Source organism: Vigna unguiculata, chromosome 10, assembly GCF_037176805.1.
Source record: "Vigna unguiculata cultivar grain cowpea cultivar isolate G323 ecotype 2 chromosome 10, ASM3717680v1, whole genome shotgun sequence".
Lineage (NCBI taxonomy): Eukaryota > Viridiplantae > Streptophyta > Magnoliopsida > Fabales > Fabaceae > Vigna > Vigna unguiculata.
Window position 1 is genome coordinate 31,103,263 of NC_140801.1, and position 16,696 is coordinate 31,119,958.

At 38.2% G+C, this 16,696-nt stretch overlaps 1 protein-coding gene across 1 annotated transcript; it reads right to left on the reverse strand.

The window, feature by feature from the left end:
- Positions 1–1,481: 1,481 nt before the first annotated feature.
- On the reverse strand, positions 1,482–5,564 carry LOC146882375 (uncharacterized). The gene is made up of 2 exons (XM_085667378.1): positions 4,112–5,564; positions 1,482–1,543 (listed from the first exon to the last, which is right to left on the reverse strand). The coding sequence occupies exons 1-2, from the start codon at positions 5,562–5,564 to the stop codon at positions 1,482–1,484; spliced, it is 1,515 nt and encodes a 504-aa protein (XP_085523504.1).
- Between the last annotated feature and the right edge of the window lie 11,132 nt (positions 5,565–16,696).

Below are 16,696 nucleotides of genomic sequence, written 5' to 3' on the forward strand. Positions count from 1 at the left end.
CAAAAGATTATGCAATCAGTATCAGAGAACGACACTCCAGCCATCAATTTTGCCTTTCTACCACTTTTCATGAATGATTATATTCATGCACCATGGATTAATCATTAGTTCTCCCATAATTAAGATTTCATTACCAAAAGAGAAACCAGTATGACCATGCGTAGTGGGTTTCAGTGACTTTTCAATGCTTATAGCAAAGACAACACGAATGTGGTGTAGATGCTCTCCTTGTGTGATACATTTTCAAAGATTTTCCATTTTTAATTCCAAGGATTTATTTATTTTTTTGGAGTTCTCTCTTACATGGTGCATTAGCTCTTAGACTCGATGTTGGAGATAATACATAAATAATATCCACGCATACGTGATGTGTCCTTTTAAAGTTTTCTAAGGTAATTTATAATCATAAATCAATAAAATTTATTAAATGTTACTTTTATTTTCCAGTTTTATCCTTTATTTGAAATGTATGCTTACATTTTTTTTATCAGCAACCAATAAATAATTAAATTAAAGCATCTGTGTAGTGCGTTAACCCTTTTACAAAAGATACAATACTTGTACATATATGTGCAAATAGATACAAAAGTTTGGCATCATAGCAACAACAAAAAATAGGATAATCAATTTGTATTCAATGATCACAATCATATGCACTCTATAGGCAAAACATATCAAAGGTACTCCATATGCAACTTTGTGATCCACAAGTACAATATTAATATAGATGCATGTGCACAGTAGTATGCTACTCTACTCCTATGTTTCCAAACAATCGGGATAAGAAGTTTCAAATTATGTTCAAATATGATTTTCACACTTCCTAGGCAAGATAAGGCAAATGAGAAGCATGCTACCACTTGTTAGGCAAGATAAGGCAAAGGTGAAGCCTCCACTCTTTGGAGGAGAAAACTCTCATGGGAAATGGATGATACAAAGTCTAGGAGCACCTGTTATATAGAAGAGTTTAGGAGCCTCTAAACAAACAAAAGATACATAAGGATGTCTCTACAAAATCCTAACCCTAGCTTCTAGAAACTAGGTCAAATAAGGTTTAAAAAAATGAGAGACAAAATGAGCTAACTATGGTATGTCCAAAGCTAATTTTGTTCAAGCCCTAAAGGAGACTAAAGAGTTGTCTCATATGTCTCCAACAAGTGGTTAAAGTGTGCTAAAAACAAAGGAGACCAAAGGTACATTTGCTTTATGCTTTTCACTTTATACTTTTGTCTTTTCTCTCTCGTTCAACTATGCTCCACATCATCTCTAGTCCTCCACTAGGGTTGTGCCACCTCATCCACCATAATTAACCTTAATTAAACCTACAAAACACATAAACGAGGACTGGCATGTTGGCTTAAGTCAAGTCAACTCTAGTCAACAAGTCAAACCTAGTCAAAGGTCAACAAGTCAACTAAGGTTGAGTCAACTAAGTCAACTTAGGGAATTTCAAACATAACTAAAATAAGCAATGAAAGGGATTAAGGAACTCCCTTTCTCTGAAACATATCCCATGGGCCATCATCCTTGGTAGAGGTCAAGCCTTCCTCATAAAAAGAAGTAACCAAAAAGAGTAAAAGAAAGTGGCAAAATTGTGCACTAGAATCATTACTCACTTTTGCAATTTGACATGTTTTGGTGCTTGCAATTTGTAATCTCTTTGGTGTAGTTTTCACCACTATTTTTGCATCATTATGTTGTTGTTTTGAGACTATATGCTTGTGAAGCAAAGAAGTACTCAAATTCTCTTCTAGTAATTTTTTTAGGTTATTTTCATCCATTCTAGCACATTTCTTTAGGTAATTTTTTCTGTGTGCTTACCTTATTTCTATATTGTCTTTTGTTTGTTAATATTTGAGCATGTTTCGCGTTATTCACTCTTAATTTGAGCAATTTTTTTCACTTAAGCTTTTCTTGCTTTTTCTTTCTTACCTTCTTTTGGTTTTTGGTGTTACATTGTGGTGGAAAGCTCTCTTTGGAGGTAACTGAGTACTCAAGCTACATCTTAGGAGGTGGATGTCAAAGTGGACTACAAGCTACAAGTGAATTTCACAAAGGGAAAGCCAACAAACACTTGACTAAGTAAAAGAAAAGAGTGCAGTGAAACACTTGAAGACACTTTAGTTTGCGTAACATTTGATTGTATTTTCTTTTATTTGTATTCGTTCAAGCCTTTTCTTATATATCTTGGACTAATTAAGTGTCTTAGGGAAGCCTTAGGTGCTCTCTCATTTCTTAATCAGATCCTTAAAATAATTAGTAAAGCGCTTGTATTAATGTGTGTATAATTCTACTTTAGAATTTTTTAGGCAAAATTCTTTAAATTCCTTTGGCTAGGAAAAATTTGGTATATAAGCAATCCAAGTGACCCACCTCTCTTTTTCCTGGAAGAGAATTCAAGAAGTTTGCTATCTACTTCTTCTTTAGAATTTCTTAGTTAGAACTTAGTTTTTATAAATCAAAAATCAAAAAATAGTAATCATGTCTAGGCAACCCTCCCTACATAGTACAACTGATTATGAGGATTTAACTCATAGTTTAAAACATGTTTCCCAACAACTCAAATCAATTGAACTATAGAGATAACAAGCGACAATTTACAAAGTGAAAGAACAACTTGAAAGAGATAGTCAAATTGCTCTCTTAGAGATAACAAATAAAGGCTTTGAAGAAAAGAGAAGAAAAAGTCCAAAATAAGCTCAAAAGTATAAGTAATTCTAGCAAAGGGTTTAGAAGTGATGCTTCAATCTATGAGGAAGAGGGATGGCTAAGATTAGGAGACTATTATCAACAACCTTCCCATATTAGGAGACAGAAAAGAGATCATAGTCCTAAAGAAGTTAGAGTTAACTTGCCTTACTTTCAAGGAAAGGATGATATTGAACTTTATTTGGATTGGGAGATGAAGGTTGAGCAACTCTTTGCTGGCCACAAGTTGGTGAAATGATGAAGGATTATCTTGTTTCCTTTTAGATTTATGAATATGGTGAAGTTGTTTAAGAAAGCTTTTTGAAAATTCCCACTGGACATTAAGATAGCATGCTATCTAGATGTGAAGGTTCATTTCTCAAGCTCATGAAAGGAAGAAGAGAGTTGGATTCAAGCTTAAACTCACACAACATTAACAACACTTAAAGAACCAAAATGAAAGAAGAACATTAAAAATGGAAAGCATAGAAGATGAAGCATGGAAGAAGCACGCCACTCATAGGGGGGGATCTAAGCCAACCAAGCCCTAGAGATGAGTGATGGTGCCGCCACTTGCAAGCAAGATAAGGCAAAGGTGAGTTCACTTCTAGGAAGGAGAGCTCACGAAAATTTAAAGGTTGAAACACAATAGTTTAGAAACAAAATGATCAACCCTTTTACAAGACAAGGAGCACCCTTTAAATAGGAGTTCATAGGGGTCCTTTAGCAAATACAAAAACATGAAAAAGGATGAACTAGCAAACCCTAAACCTAATGTGAGAGTGAGTCTTGGCCAAGTGAAGGGAGATGATTGGTGGAGGCATTCCCATGAGGATTCTAAGCCAAAAGAGGAAGGAGACCAAGTGACCTTCTAAGGCATAAACCACAAAGGTAAAAGGAGACAAGGTACATGTCTACTTTTGCTTTTGCTTTATGCTTTTTGCTTTCCTCTCTCTTCCACTTCATCCAAGTGCTCCAATCACCAAGTGCCACCTAGCCATGCTCTACTTTCTCTTAATTACCTACAAAACAAGACAAAAAAGGATTAGCATGTTGGTTTAAGTTAATCTAATCTTGGTCAAAGGTCAACTTTGGATCAAAGTCAACAAGTCAACCAAAATAAATCAACTAGAAACCAACTTAGGGAAATCAAACTAAAGTAATGCAAAACAAAGATAAAGGTGATGGAATAGAAGACTCCCCTCTAGACATGCTTCTAGTGATCCTTCTTGAGGGAGCTTCTAAGGAGGTGGTCACGCCTTCATCATCCTCCCCTTCTTGGAGAGAATTCGACCACGAATTCTTAAACCATTCTTTGGGGGAGGCCAACCCTTGATGGCCATCACTTTTTCTTGGTCCACATGGACCCCATGTTGATTTATTTTGAAACCTAGGAAGATCACATGATCCATCCCAAACATACATTTCTCCATGTTAGCATACAAAGATGCTTTCCTTAAGGTCTCTAACACACTCCTTAAATGATGCAAGTGGTCATCTTGAGACATACTATAAATGAGAATGTCATCAAAGTACACCACAACAAACTTACCTAAGAACTCTCTAAGAACATGGTGCATGAGTCTCATGAATGTACTAGGTGCATTGGTCAAGCCAAAAGGCATGACTAACCACTCATATAATCCAAACTTAGTCTTGAAAGAGGTTTTCCATTCATCACCTTTTTTGATTATAATTTGATTGTACCCACTCTTCAAGTCTATTTTGGAAAATATGATTGCACCATGCAACTCATCAATCAAATCATCTAATCTAGGAATAAGATGCCTATACTTGATGGTTATGTTGTTGATAGCCCTACAATCTATGCACATTCTCCATGTTCCATCCTTTTTGGGGACAAGAATCACAGACATTGCACAAGGACTCATGCTATGTTGCACCCACCCTTTTTCTAACAACTCATTCACTTGTTTTTGAATTTCCTTAGCCTCCTCGGGACTAGTCCTATAGGCTGGCCTATTAGGCAAAGATGAGCCTTGTATGAAATCAATTTGGTGTTCTATACCTCTTAGGGGTGGGAGACCCTTTGGAGGTTTTTGAAAAACATCTTTGAACTCATCTAAGACTAATGACAAGTCTAAGGGACATCTAGAGTGAGGGTTTTGGAAGGAGGGGGAAGATTCACTAGGATAAGCTAGGATGATGGGTTTTTGGGCAAGCATTACCTTCTTCACCCCTTTGAGGGTGATCATGCTCTTCTTGGACTCATTGCCATGCCCTTGCGCCTTCTTTTGCGCCTTCTCTTCTCTTCTTTTCTTTATCATTTGCAATTGGTCCTCATTGACTTCTCTTGGTGAAAGAGGTAGTAATGTGATCTTTTTGCCTTGGAAGCTAAAGGTAAACTTGTTAGCATGGCCATCATGAAAAGCTTTTCTATCAAATTGCCATGGCCTTCCTAATAAAATGTGAGTTGCTTCCATGGGCACTAAGTCACATAATACCTCATCCTTGTAGTTTCCAATGGAGAAGTTAATAAGGACTTGTTTGTCCACTTTAATTTCACCTTCCTCACTAAGCCAAGAAAGCTTATAGGGCTTGGCATGAGGGATGGTTTTCAAGCCAAGCTTGTCCACAACCCTTGTGCTAGCCACATTAACACAACTTCCACTATCAATTATGAGGGAACAAGTTTTGTTGTTGATTTGGCACCTTGAGTGAAAAATATTTTCTCTTTGGTTTTCAAATTCTTTAGGCACTTGGCCTAGCATGCGCCTAACCACCAACAAACCTCCTTCATTAGGTTTGATTTCATCCTCACTTGAAGATTGGGAAGAAGTGTGGGAGGAAGAACTTTTAGGGGAGGGGGGAGAAGAATGTTCACTTTCAACCTCTCCTTTAGGTTTCAAGATCATGTTCCTTTTTGTTGGGCAATTTGAGGCAATGTGACCATAGCCCAAACACTTAAAACATTTGATGGAACTAGTTCTTGAACTTTGAGAAGAGTTTGCATTTTCATGGGAGGTTCTAGACGAATTGGTCCTAGGTGGGTGGTCTTTGGAAGGAGGTTTCTCATCCTTTCTTTCTTTTCCTTTCCAAGTTCTAGAGTAGTATTCATTGTATGAAGTATTCCTCTTGGCCTTTTGTTTCTTTTTCAATTGACTTTCAACTTTTAAGGCCAAGTGTAAAATTTTGTCAAGAGTTGAATACTCATACAACTCAACTACATCTTGAACTTCTCTTCTAAGACCACTCACAAATCTAGCTACCTTTTCTTCTTCACTTTCAAATTGGAGTCCTACTTTGAGAAGCAATGACTCCATCATTTTAAAATATTCATTCACACACATAGACCCTTGTTGAAGCCTTTGGAGCTTCAAAAGAGTCTCCCTCCTATAGTAGGAAGGAACAAATCTAGCGCGCATCAAAGTTTTAATGTCCATCCAAGAGGCCGCGGGTGGCTCTTGGTTAATATTGTCCATACACAATTGATGCCACCATGTCATGGCATAATCTTCAAATTCTAAAACTACTAAATCTACTTGTTCTTGATTACTAACTAAATGAATATTGAAGATTTGGTCCACTTTTTGCTCCCACTCTATGTAGAGGTTTGGATCATTCTCCCCCTTGAACTTTGGAATCTTGATTGGTGGAGGTTGTCTTTGTGGGAGTTGATTGCGCCTTCCACCACCATCATAGCCGTGTCTTCTTCTTCTTCCACCATGGCTAGAGTCCTCGGAAGAGGACCTCCTCCTTCTCCTCTCATCTTCCCTAAGCTCAAGTCTTTGGATGTGCTCTTGTAGGAAGATCTCACTTTGCCTCCTATCCGCCCTTAATTGGTCAAAAGTTTCTCTCCTACTCACTTCCATCTCACGTAAGATGTTGGCAAGGGTTATTTGTCCACTTTCTTGGGCCATAGGAGTCACCATGGGAGGGGAATAAGGTGAGGCCAACTCCTCCTCTTCTTCTACCTCCAAGATTGGATCCATATTTATGTTCCTACACCAAAAACTCACCAAAAACCGAGACAAGGAAGAGGTTAGCTAACAAACAATTCCAAACCCGAGACCAAGTGTGGTCTTCTCAAGCACCCAAGTGTTTTTGATCACACTCCCAAAGCACACAAGCAAGGCTAGCACTCAAAAACCTTCCAAACAAGTGAAAACACCTTTAAAGAGATGAAAACCTTTTCAAAGCTCAAACAAGTGGCTCGGCCACAACACTCTAGGAAGACAAGGAAAAGAAAACTACTAAGACAAAACAAAGATTACCTAAAGACAAGCAAGCAAAGCTCAAAAAACAAGAAAGTTTAACTTCTAAGGAAACTTGTTTTTAAAGACAAAACTTGAACAAGACTAAAGCAATGAAAAGCACTTTCAAAGACTCTATGGAAAGCATTTGAACAAGCCAAGATTATACCTCAAATTATGCATACACCAAGAAAGATCATAACCAAGTTAAAACATGGAACTAATTTGCCAATATCACCCAAAATCCAAGTATAAAATTTGGTAGCATAACACCTAGTAAAAATGGCCAAATGGATTCACCAAGCATTGTAAAAGCTCTCAGCCAAACTGTTTTTGGTCTTGAAAACACTTTTTATTTTCAAAACTAGGTACTTAAAATGATGAGAAGGATGTTTTAGGGTGTCTTGAACACTTAGTTCCTTAAAATTAGGTCAAAATCAATTTCAAGGAGCATACAACAACACAAGGCATAGATCTCAAGCACTAGTTCAAAAACTTAGAAACAAAAACAAGAAAACTCAAAGAAGCATATGACAAGAGACTCAAGCATCCAAAGACATGTTATCCAACCACATTTAGGAGCAAAAGAGTCACAAAACCGAAGCCAAAATTGCCACAACATAACCTGAAAACGTTGTTTTTCGTATTCTCGGCAGCTCTGACCTTTGTTCACTCATTTGATCATAACTCTCTCCACAGAACTCCAAATGCGTTAATTCTTTTTTTGTTGGAAACTAGACTCATAGAGCTTTCTTTTGATATAAAGAACGTTACTTTTGGACCACTGAGCTAGCTGCAGTAATTTTTTCAAAAACGCACACGTTGCTGCCAGCACTGTTTTTTTGTGGACCATTCAAAGATAGCTACACAAGACAAGGTTAGAACATGAAAACACCATATTCAAGGACAACCAAAGCTCTAGATACCAAATGATGAAGGATTATCTTGTTTCCTTTTAGAGTTATGAATATGGTGAAGTTGTTTAAGAAAGCTTTTTGAAAATTCCCACTGGACATTAAGATAGCATGCTATCTAGATGTGAAGGTTCATTTCTCAAGCTCATGAAAGGAAGAAGAGAGTTGGATTCAAGCTTAAACTCACACAACATTAACAACACTTAAAGAACCAAAATGAAAGAAGAACATTAAAAATGGAAAGCATAGAAGATGAAGCATGGAAGAAGCACGCCACTCATAGGGGGGGATCTAAGCCAACCAAGCCCTAGAGATGAGTGATGGTGCCGCCACTTGCAAGCAAGATAAGGCAAAGGTGAGTTCACTTCTAGGAAGGAGAGCTCACGAAAATTTAAAGGTTGAAACACAATAGTTTAGAAACAAAATGATCAACCCTTTTACAAGACAAGGAGCACCCTTTAAATAGGAGTTCATAGGGGTCCTTTAGCAAATACAAAAACATGAAAAAGGATGAACTAGCAAACCCTAAACCTAATGTGAGAGTGAGTCTTGGCCAAGTGAAGGGAGATGATTGGTGGAGGCATTCCCATGAGGATTCTAAGCCAAAAGAGGAAGGAGACCAAGTGACCTTCTAAGGCATAAACCACAAAGGTAAAAGGAGACAAGGTACATGTCTACTTTTGCTTTTGCTTTATGCTTTTTGCTTTCCTCTCTCTTCCACTTCATCCAAGTGCTCCAATCACCAAGTGCCACCTAGCCATGCTCTACTTTCTCTTAATTACCTACAAAACAAGACAAACAAGGATTAGCATGTTGGTTTAAGTTAATCTAATCTTGGTCAAAGGTCAACTTTGGATCAAAGTCAACAAGTCAACCAAAATAAATCAACTAGAAACCAACTTAGGGAAATCAAACTAAAGTAATGCAAAACAAAGATAAAGGTGATGGAATAGAAGACTCCCCTCTAGACATGCTTCTAGTGATCCTTCTTGAGGGAGCTTCTAAGGAGGTGGTCACGCCTTCATCATGAAGAAAGGAAAGTTCCTCTAGCAACCCTTAACTTTCAAGGGTATGCAACGTATTGGTGGACTTCTATAGCCCAAGAGTGGTTGAGGAGTAATGGGCCTCTATTAGAATATTGGAATGACCTCAAGTCACCCTTTGGGAGGAGATACATTCCCTCATACTACAATAGGGAGGTCATGAACAAGCTGTAGAGACTCCAACAAAGGAATATCTTCGTAGAAGAGTATACGCAGAAAATGGACTTACTTATGATGTGAGCAACACTAGTTGAGGAAAAGGCCATTATAATTTCTAGAATCTTTAGTGACTTAAACCTTGATATAAGAGATAGAGTTGAACTTCTACCTTACCAAGATTTAAATGATTTAGTGCAAATGTTCATTAAGGTAGAACAACAAAATTTAAGAAAATATTTCTCAAAGAGAAATAAAGCTCAAACTAACTCTTATGTGAAGAAAGATCTTAAGAAAGAAGGAAAGAAGGATGAGCCACCTAGGAATCTAAGTAAAGGAAAATAAAAGGAGGGGAATGCATCATCACATTCTCGAACCAATGAAATAAAATGTTTTAAGTATCTTGGTAAAGGTCACATAGCCTTTCAATACCCCAACCAAAAAGACCATGATTCTTAGGGGTCTTAATAGATATAGTAGCCAAGATGAAAGTGAGAGTGAGAATGTAAGTGAGGAATCCAATGAGTCTAAAATTGAAGATGCTCACCCTTGTCATGGGGACATATTAATGGTTAGAAGGATTCTCAACAACCAACCTAGTCCACAAGCACTAACACAAAGAGAAAACATTTTTCACAAAAGGTGTAAAATTTTGGAAAACATTTGTTCTCGAATTATGGATAGTGAATCGAGTAAGACCCAGGAAAATTAAATAAAGAATAAATATTTAATTAACAATAATTGTGAATTGGAAGTCCATATAAAAGAATTGATTTGTTAAGTTAGGACAAGGAGCAATGGTAGCTCAAGTGGTTGAGCGTGTTGGGTGGTGTTGGGAGGTTTTGGGTTTGAACCTTGTAACATCCCTATTAGATATCACTTATTTAAAAACAAGAAAATAAGGAATGGATATCAATCGTCAAAACTTTTATTAATTTCCAACGCGGAAATTTCAATAAAACAAGAAAATCCAATCGTCAAAGATTAATCAGAACTATAGTAATAGTCTTATTACAAATTTTCAAAATCCAATACAGTAAACTAAAGTCATAAATAAAATCCTAGCTCGAATCCCAAGCTAGCCCCTCTCTCCGTCTCGGGTGTTAGCAGCATCACCTGTATTATCAACTGCTTCCGTGTAAAGAATTACGATCATCGCCAAGCACAAACAGAAAGGGTGAGCTCAAAAGAATATAATAAGCATATCAATTAAATAATATAAATTCACTCAAATATATTATTATAGCTAAACCATGGTTACACCCTTAATACTCCCAAGGCTTTTCACATTCCAACTTAACCACAAAGTTAGCCATGGACTCAGGATTCATGATGCTCACACGAACCTGCCCGCTCGTGGTCCTGTCTCTACGAACCTCCCTGCTCGTAGTCCTACTCTACGGACCTGTCTGCCCGTAGTCCAACACATGTGATCCACCAGCCACGTACCTCCCCGTACGCAACATCTCTCAACTGTGAGCACAGAACATACGAACCTACCTCGCTCGTATCCCCACAGGAGAGTAATTGAGTATGAACCTCCTCGTTCATACCATTACATGTCAACCACCATCCATGAACCTACCCGCTCATGGCACAGCATCTCCTGATCCACGTTTTCATCAATGTGTACAAACAACACACACAAACGACACTAAACTCACTTGGGCTAGAAGCCTTAGCTTAAGCAACCAAGCCTGTCTCGCTCAAGCTAAGCTTCCTCGCCTGAGCGAGCGTGCTACCAAAGTTACGTACGAAGTCTCGCTTAGGCGAGCTCATTTCGCTTGGGCGAGACCTCTCTTCGCTCAACACAACATCTCTCGCCTAGGTTGCAAGACAACAAAACTCACATGCATCTCGCTTAGGCGAGTACCTCTCGCCTGAGCGAGGTACTCTGTCGCTCAAATCATGGGCTCCTCGCCTGAGCGAGACCCTCGAGCACAAACTCACTCTTACGCGAATCCTCGCCTAGGCGAGCTGCTCTCGCCTAAGCGAGATATGCAGACACAACCCAGAATTTCGTTCCTACTATTCTCGCCTAGGCGAGCCTAGTTAGCTTGAGCGAGAATAGCAGACCTTCTCCCTGTCCTACACGCAGAAACCAAACCAATTTACCTAAAATCACACTCCCCTATGCTAAGTAATTCATCACATAATACAAACAATATGAGCACGATTTGGACCCCAAAGTGACCCCTAAAAATGCGGAATTGAACCATGAACCATAAACAACATAGCAAACCCCAAAATTTTCATGCAATCTCCTAAGGGTTTAATCAATATACATTGAAGCGATCAAACATCCCAATTCCCAGCATTATTGGCACGAAAATTGCATAGCACAATACCATAATCACTGCATATCACAGAATACATCGAAATTCTCAACAATCATGTAAAGGTATGTCTAACCTGGAAATCCTTGCTTTTAAAGGTTGTCTACTTTGGCTTTGTGGCACCTAAGAACCTTCCTTTGCTCTCCCAAAACAAATTGCAGCTTTGCTCTCAATTCCAAACTCACCTTTTTCACTCAGGATTCGTGCTCCCTTCTCACTCTAGGTTTCAAACTTCTAAAACCCTTCTAAGTGCCTAAATCTCCCTTTTTATATGGCTCCTAATTATGGTAAAAAGAAATAAAATGAAAAATGGCCTTTTTTAATGTCTATTATTATCTTTTATAGGCTGTTTTTCCCAACTCCCTTGGCTGCCCATTGTCTCTAGAGCTTTCCCACCCTTTCACATTCAGACCACAAGTATTTTAGCAAAAATAAAGTGATTAAGTTGTTCTCAATAAAGGTTAAACCCTCAACCACTCAATTAACAAGTCAAGTGCATAACCAATTCACATTTGTGATAATTCCTATAATTTTAGGATTATATTATCACGGCTAGCATTCAAATATATTAACAAAATAATGCATAAATTAAAATAACAAACAATTGGCATACATAGGACTTGAACCCAAGTCCTCTCACATAATCAAAGTACTCTCAACCACTTGAGCTAGTACTTTTCCACATGACAACAACTAACATTAAATGCCATAAAGGCTATTCGCATTTATTAAATAATTATTTATTTAATTATTTAATTTTCTCGGGCCTTACAAACCTTGTGTATGCCATTAGTATGATGTTTTAATTATTTATTTGTTTTGCATGTATGCATGGTCGTGTTTGGAACATCCTCGCAAGATATTACTTATATAAATACAATAAATAATTTATCGAAATAAATTCCTCATTTATTATAAACTTATTCCCAAAAATGTGGGAATTTAAACTTTTAAATGTAGAAATCGCAATGTCAAGTCAAGCATTCATAAGTAGTCTTTACAATTCAAAAGTCGAAAACAGAAAAAACTAATATTTAAATTACATGAAAATTTAATAAAAAGACTTTCTAAATCCCCATGTAATCTGCTTCTGCTCTCTGCCACTATGCATCTCCTGGCTCACCTGTAATATCATCTGCTCCCGGATAACACATTATCCAATCATCGCCACACATAAACAGATAGGGTGAGCTATGCACATAGATGAAAATAAATATGAAATACACCCCCCCAAATATCTCGTAATTATGTAACTTTTAAAACAAATGAAATACTCATTTTCTCACACTCATAACCTTTATGAGCTTATGCATGTATTCTTGATCATGGGACTTTCCCGTGCTTCCACGAACCTCCTCGCTCGTGGTCCAACCTACGAGCCTATCCCGCTCGTAGTCCTACTCCACAGACTCCCTCGTCCGTCATTCAAACTCCTCGCTCGGACCCGGACACGCATACCCGCCTTTCCTACTATGAACTCCCTAGCTCATAGCATTCCCAAGTTGAGCATGAAATGAACTCCCTCGCTCACTCATCCTAACAAGGGTACCTCTGGTGAACTAAACCATTCACGTTCCACATGCGATCCACCCGACACGAACTCCTCGCTCATGTCACCAACCAAGCACATCCTAGATCGCCTATGAACTTAGTCCTTCAAGCCCAACATCACAAACATGAAAATTCAGCCGCAATCATATCCGCTTGGCGTTGCAAAAGCGTCGCCGGGCAAAACTCAAGCAATCTACCTGGCGCATCAATTTGCGCCACCAGGCGCCAAGTGGGAACAGTGGCCATTGCCATTGATTTAAATGTCTACCGCCTGGCGGCTTGCCTCGCATCGCCAGGTGCCATACTAGTAGCGCAGTGCTACTGGTTTTTTTTGGCACAATAAATAGATCTTAATGGACCCCCAAGCCACTCATACACAGATTATCATATAATTATACTTAAACAGACCCCAATATTACTCGCATAACAGCATTTCAAATTATTATTATTCATAATTTCACAATCCAAGTCATGCAATACTTAAATTTCACAGACCCCAACTTGCGTACAACTATTTAATACAACACTTGACTCTATTGTCCCGTCCATCGCCTGACGACACATTCTCACCGCCATGCGGCACCTAGCAATCCGAGCAAACCCGATTTTTCCTTCTCAGGAACAATGCGACCCTAGGTTGCAAATTCGCAACTTAATCAATATTACATGAACTTAGACTAGCTTTCATATTTCCTTTCTCCATCCACTCACATTAAAATCATACAATAGTAATTTTCCCCCTAATTACACCTCAAGAATCAATTTAATACCATCTCTCCAAACCCTAACAAGGTTACGAGAATTGAAAGTTTCCCATTCAATCCCCAAGATTCATACACACACATAAACATCCATGAATTTCACCCTGTTCAAGGATTCACATCACACACATAAACGATTCCAGAAACCCGAAAACAACAGATTGTGATCAAGTAGAGGCATCATATATACATGTTCAAATACGAAATTAATCTCAACATATGCACACACGAAAAAGAACTCTCCTAACCTGGTTTTCGTTGCTTAAAGTTTGAGAAATTGGTTGTTCCTTTAATCACCAATGACTTGCCTCAAGCTTTCTCCCAATTCAGCCGCTTGTTGCACTCAATCTCACTACACACTTTCCAATTTCATTCTTACTTTCTTCTCTAACTGCAGAATAATTCCAGCCCTAAATTCCCCCTTCTCTCACCCCTAATTTGCCTCTTTAATTGCACTTAATTAGAGTTAATTTGGCCAAAACGAAAATGGTTAATTGTTAAAGGTAATTGCCATTCAATGAATCATACATAATGGACTGTTTTTCAGCTCCCCTTGGCTGCTCCTTCAGCTAGGGTTTCCCTTGCCCCTTCATATTCATGCCCAAAACTAAAATTAGCAAAAAGAAAGTTTACTTTGGTTCTACCAAGTTTTGAACTCACAACCTCCCAATTACCAAGTAAATGCATAACCAATTCAACCAATACATGTTTCATGATAATTTATGTAATCCTAAGATTATATCATCACTCAAGATGATCAAGTATACAATAATAATAATAAAAAAAAAATTAAATAACACATAATGGACAAACATAGGACTTGAACCCAAGTCCTCTTACACAATTAAGTACTCTCGACCACTTGAGCTAGTACTTTTCTACACCACATCACTTAACATTTAATGCCATAAAGGCTTTCACTACCTGTATTTATTAATTAATTAATTAAATTTCACGGGTCTTACATTGTTGCCCATAGAGGAGTATAGGCGTAGCAATTATAGGAGCTTGATGGGTGGAAAACCTCCAAGTTAATGTCACATGAATGACCATTAAACCATTTTCGTATTTTATTTTCAATAAATTATTTTAAGGGCTGAAAATTAATTTTTAGAAGAAGAGTTTAGTGGAAATTGAAAGGGTTCGTGTGGCAGCTGAGAGGAGGTTGTGAGAGCACTAAAACTAAGCCTAAGAGGGAGTCTGAAGGCTAGAAAGAGTGTTTAGTTGATGAAGGATTATCTTGTTTCCTTTTTAAATTATGAATATGGTGAAGAGTTATTTAAGGAAAACTCAAGGAAATCCCCACTGGACATTAAGATAGCAAGTTATCTAGATGTGAAGGTTCCTTTCCAAGAGTTCAATAGGAGAAAAGATTGTTTAAGGTGCTTAAAAATGAAAACAACAAGAGCAAGACCAAAAACGAAAATGCATTGTAAGAAGAAGAACAAATAAAATGGAAGAGAAGATAGTAGTGGAGATGGAAGTGGATCACGCCACTCATAGAGAGGGCAAAGCCAAACCAAGCTCTAGATGAGTGTATGGTGCTGCCACTTGCATAGCAAGATAAGGCAAGAGTTTTTCCTCTCCTTGGGAGGAGGGATAGCTCACGGAAATGAGGTTGAAAACAAGAGTGTTTAGATTCAAAGTATTCAACCCTTTTACAAGTGGAAGAGCTCCCCTTAAATAGATGGTCTTAGGGGTCTTTAAGCAAAAAACAAAAGATGAAAGGGCTAACTAGAAAAGCAATGAAAACCCTAATTCTAGAAGCATCTCCAAGCTAGGCACAAAATGAGATGATGATGTTGCTTCCCATGTTGATTCTCGGCCAAAAGGGGGAGGAAGGCACAAAAGTGGTCTCCAAATCATGCAAAGGAGCATAAAGAGCAAAAGAGACAAAAGGTACAATGTTTACTTTTGCTTTATGCTTTTGCTTTCGCTTTACTCTCTCCTCCACCTCATCCATGTCCTCCAATCACCATGCACCACCTATCAAGCTTGTCTCTACAAAAATTAACCTATAAAACAAACGTAAACAAGGATTAGCATGTTGGTTTAAGGTTTAATTAATTTTGGTCAATGAGTCAACCTTAGTCAAAGGTCAACAAGTCAACCAAAATTAAGTCAACCAAGTCAACTTAGGGAAATCAAGTAACTAAGATGAAAAATAAAGAAAGTGACATAGAAGAAGGATCCTCCCCTTTGGTCATGCTCCTAGTAATTCTCCTTGGGGGAGTCTCCATGGTTCTTTGGGTGGTCAATCCTTCATCATCCTCCCCTTCTTGGAGAGAATTCGACCACGAATTCTTAAACCCTATGTCAAAAGGAGAAAGGTCACAAACATTGAATGAGTTACTTATGTTATAATTAGGAGGTAAGTCTAACTCATAAGCATTGTTGTCGATTCTCCTAATGACTTGAAAGGGACCATCTCCTCTAGGAAGGAGTTTGGACTTCCTTTGATTGGGAAATCTTTCCTTTCTCAAATGAAGCCAAACCCAATCCCCTTCCTTGAAGACTATTTCTTTCCTCCCTTTGTTTCCCACCTCTTGGTGTTTCTTCACCCTTTTTGCAATATTTTCCTTGACTTGCGTATGCAAGTCTTGGATCATTTTGGCTTTGGCTTGGCCATCTTGGCAAGTCCATGCCTCATGGGTGGGGAGGGGAAGAAGGTTAGAGGAGTTAAGGGATTGAACCCATAAACAACTTCAAAAGGAGAGTGAGAGGTAATGGAGTGCACCACTCTATTGTAAGCAAACTCAATATGAGGGAGAAGCTCCTCCCACTCCCTAATGTTATGAACTATCATACATCTTAGCATTTGACCCAAAGTCCTATTAACCACCACGGTTTGGCCATCACTTTGGGGGTGACAAGTTGTAGAAAATAGGAGTTTGGTTCCAAGTTTTCCCCATAGTGTCCTCCAAAAGTGGCTTAAGAACTTTATGTCCCTATCACTAACAATGGTTCTAGGGATGCCATGAAGTCTCACTACTTCCTTGAAGAAGAGATTTGCAATATGGGTTGCATCATCAA

What these genes read in the sequence shown, in the direction of transcription:
- LOC146882375 (XM_085667378.1), bottom strand. Translation starts at nt 5,564, where the DNA reads ATGATCTTGAAACCTAAAGGAGAGGTTGAAAGTGAACATTCTTCTCCC. An exon ending in GTATGCTAACATGGAGAAAT is followed by an intron (nt 1,544 to 4,111) that starts GTATGTTTGGGA and finishes TTTATGAGGAAG; the next exon opens with GCTTGACCTCTACCAAGGAT.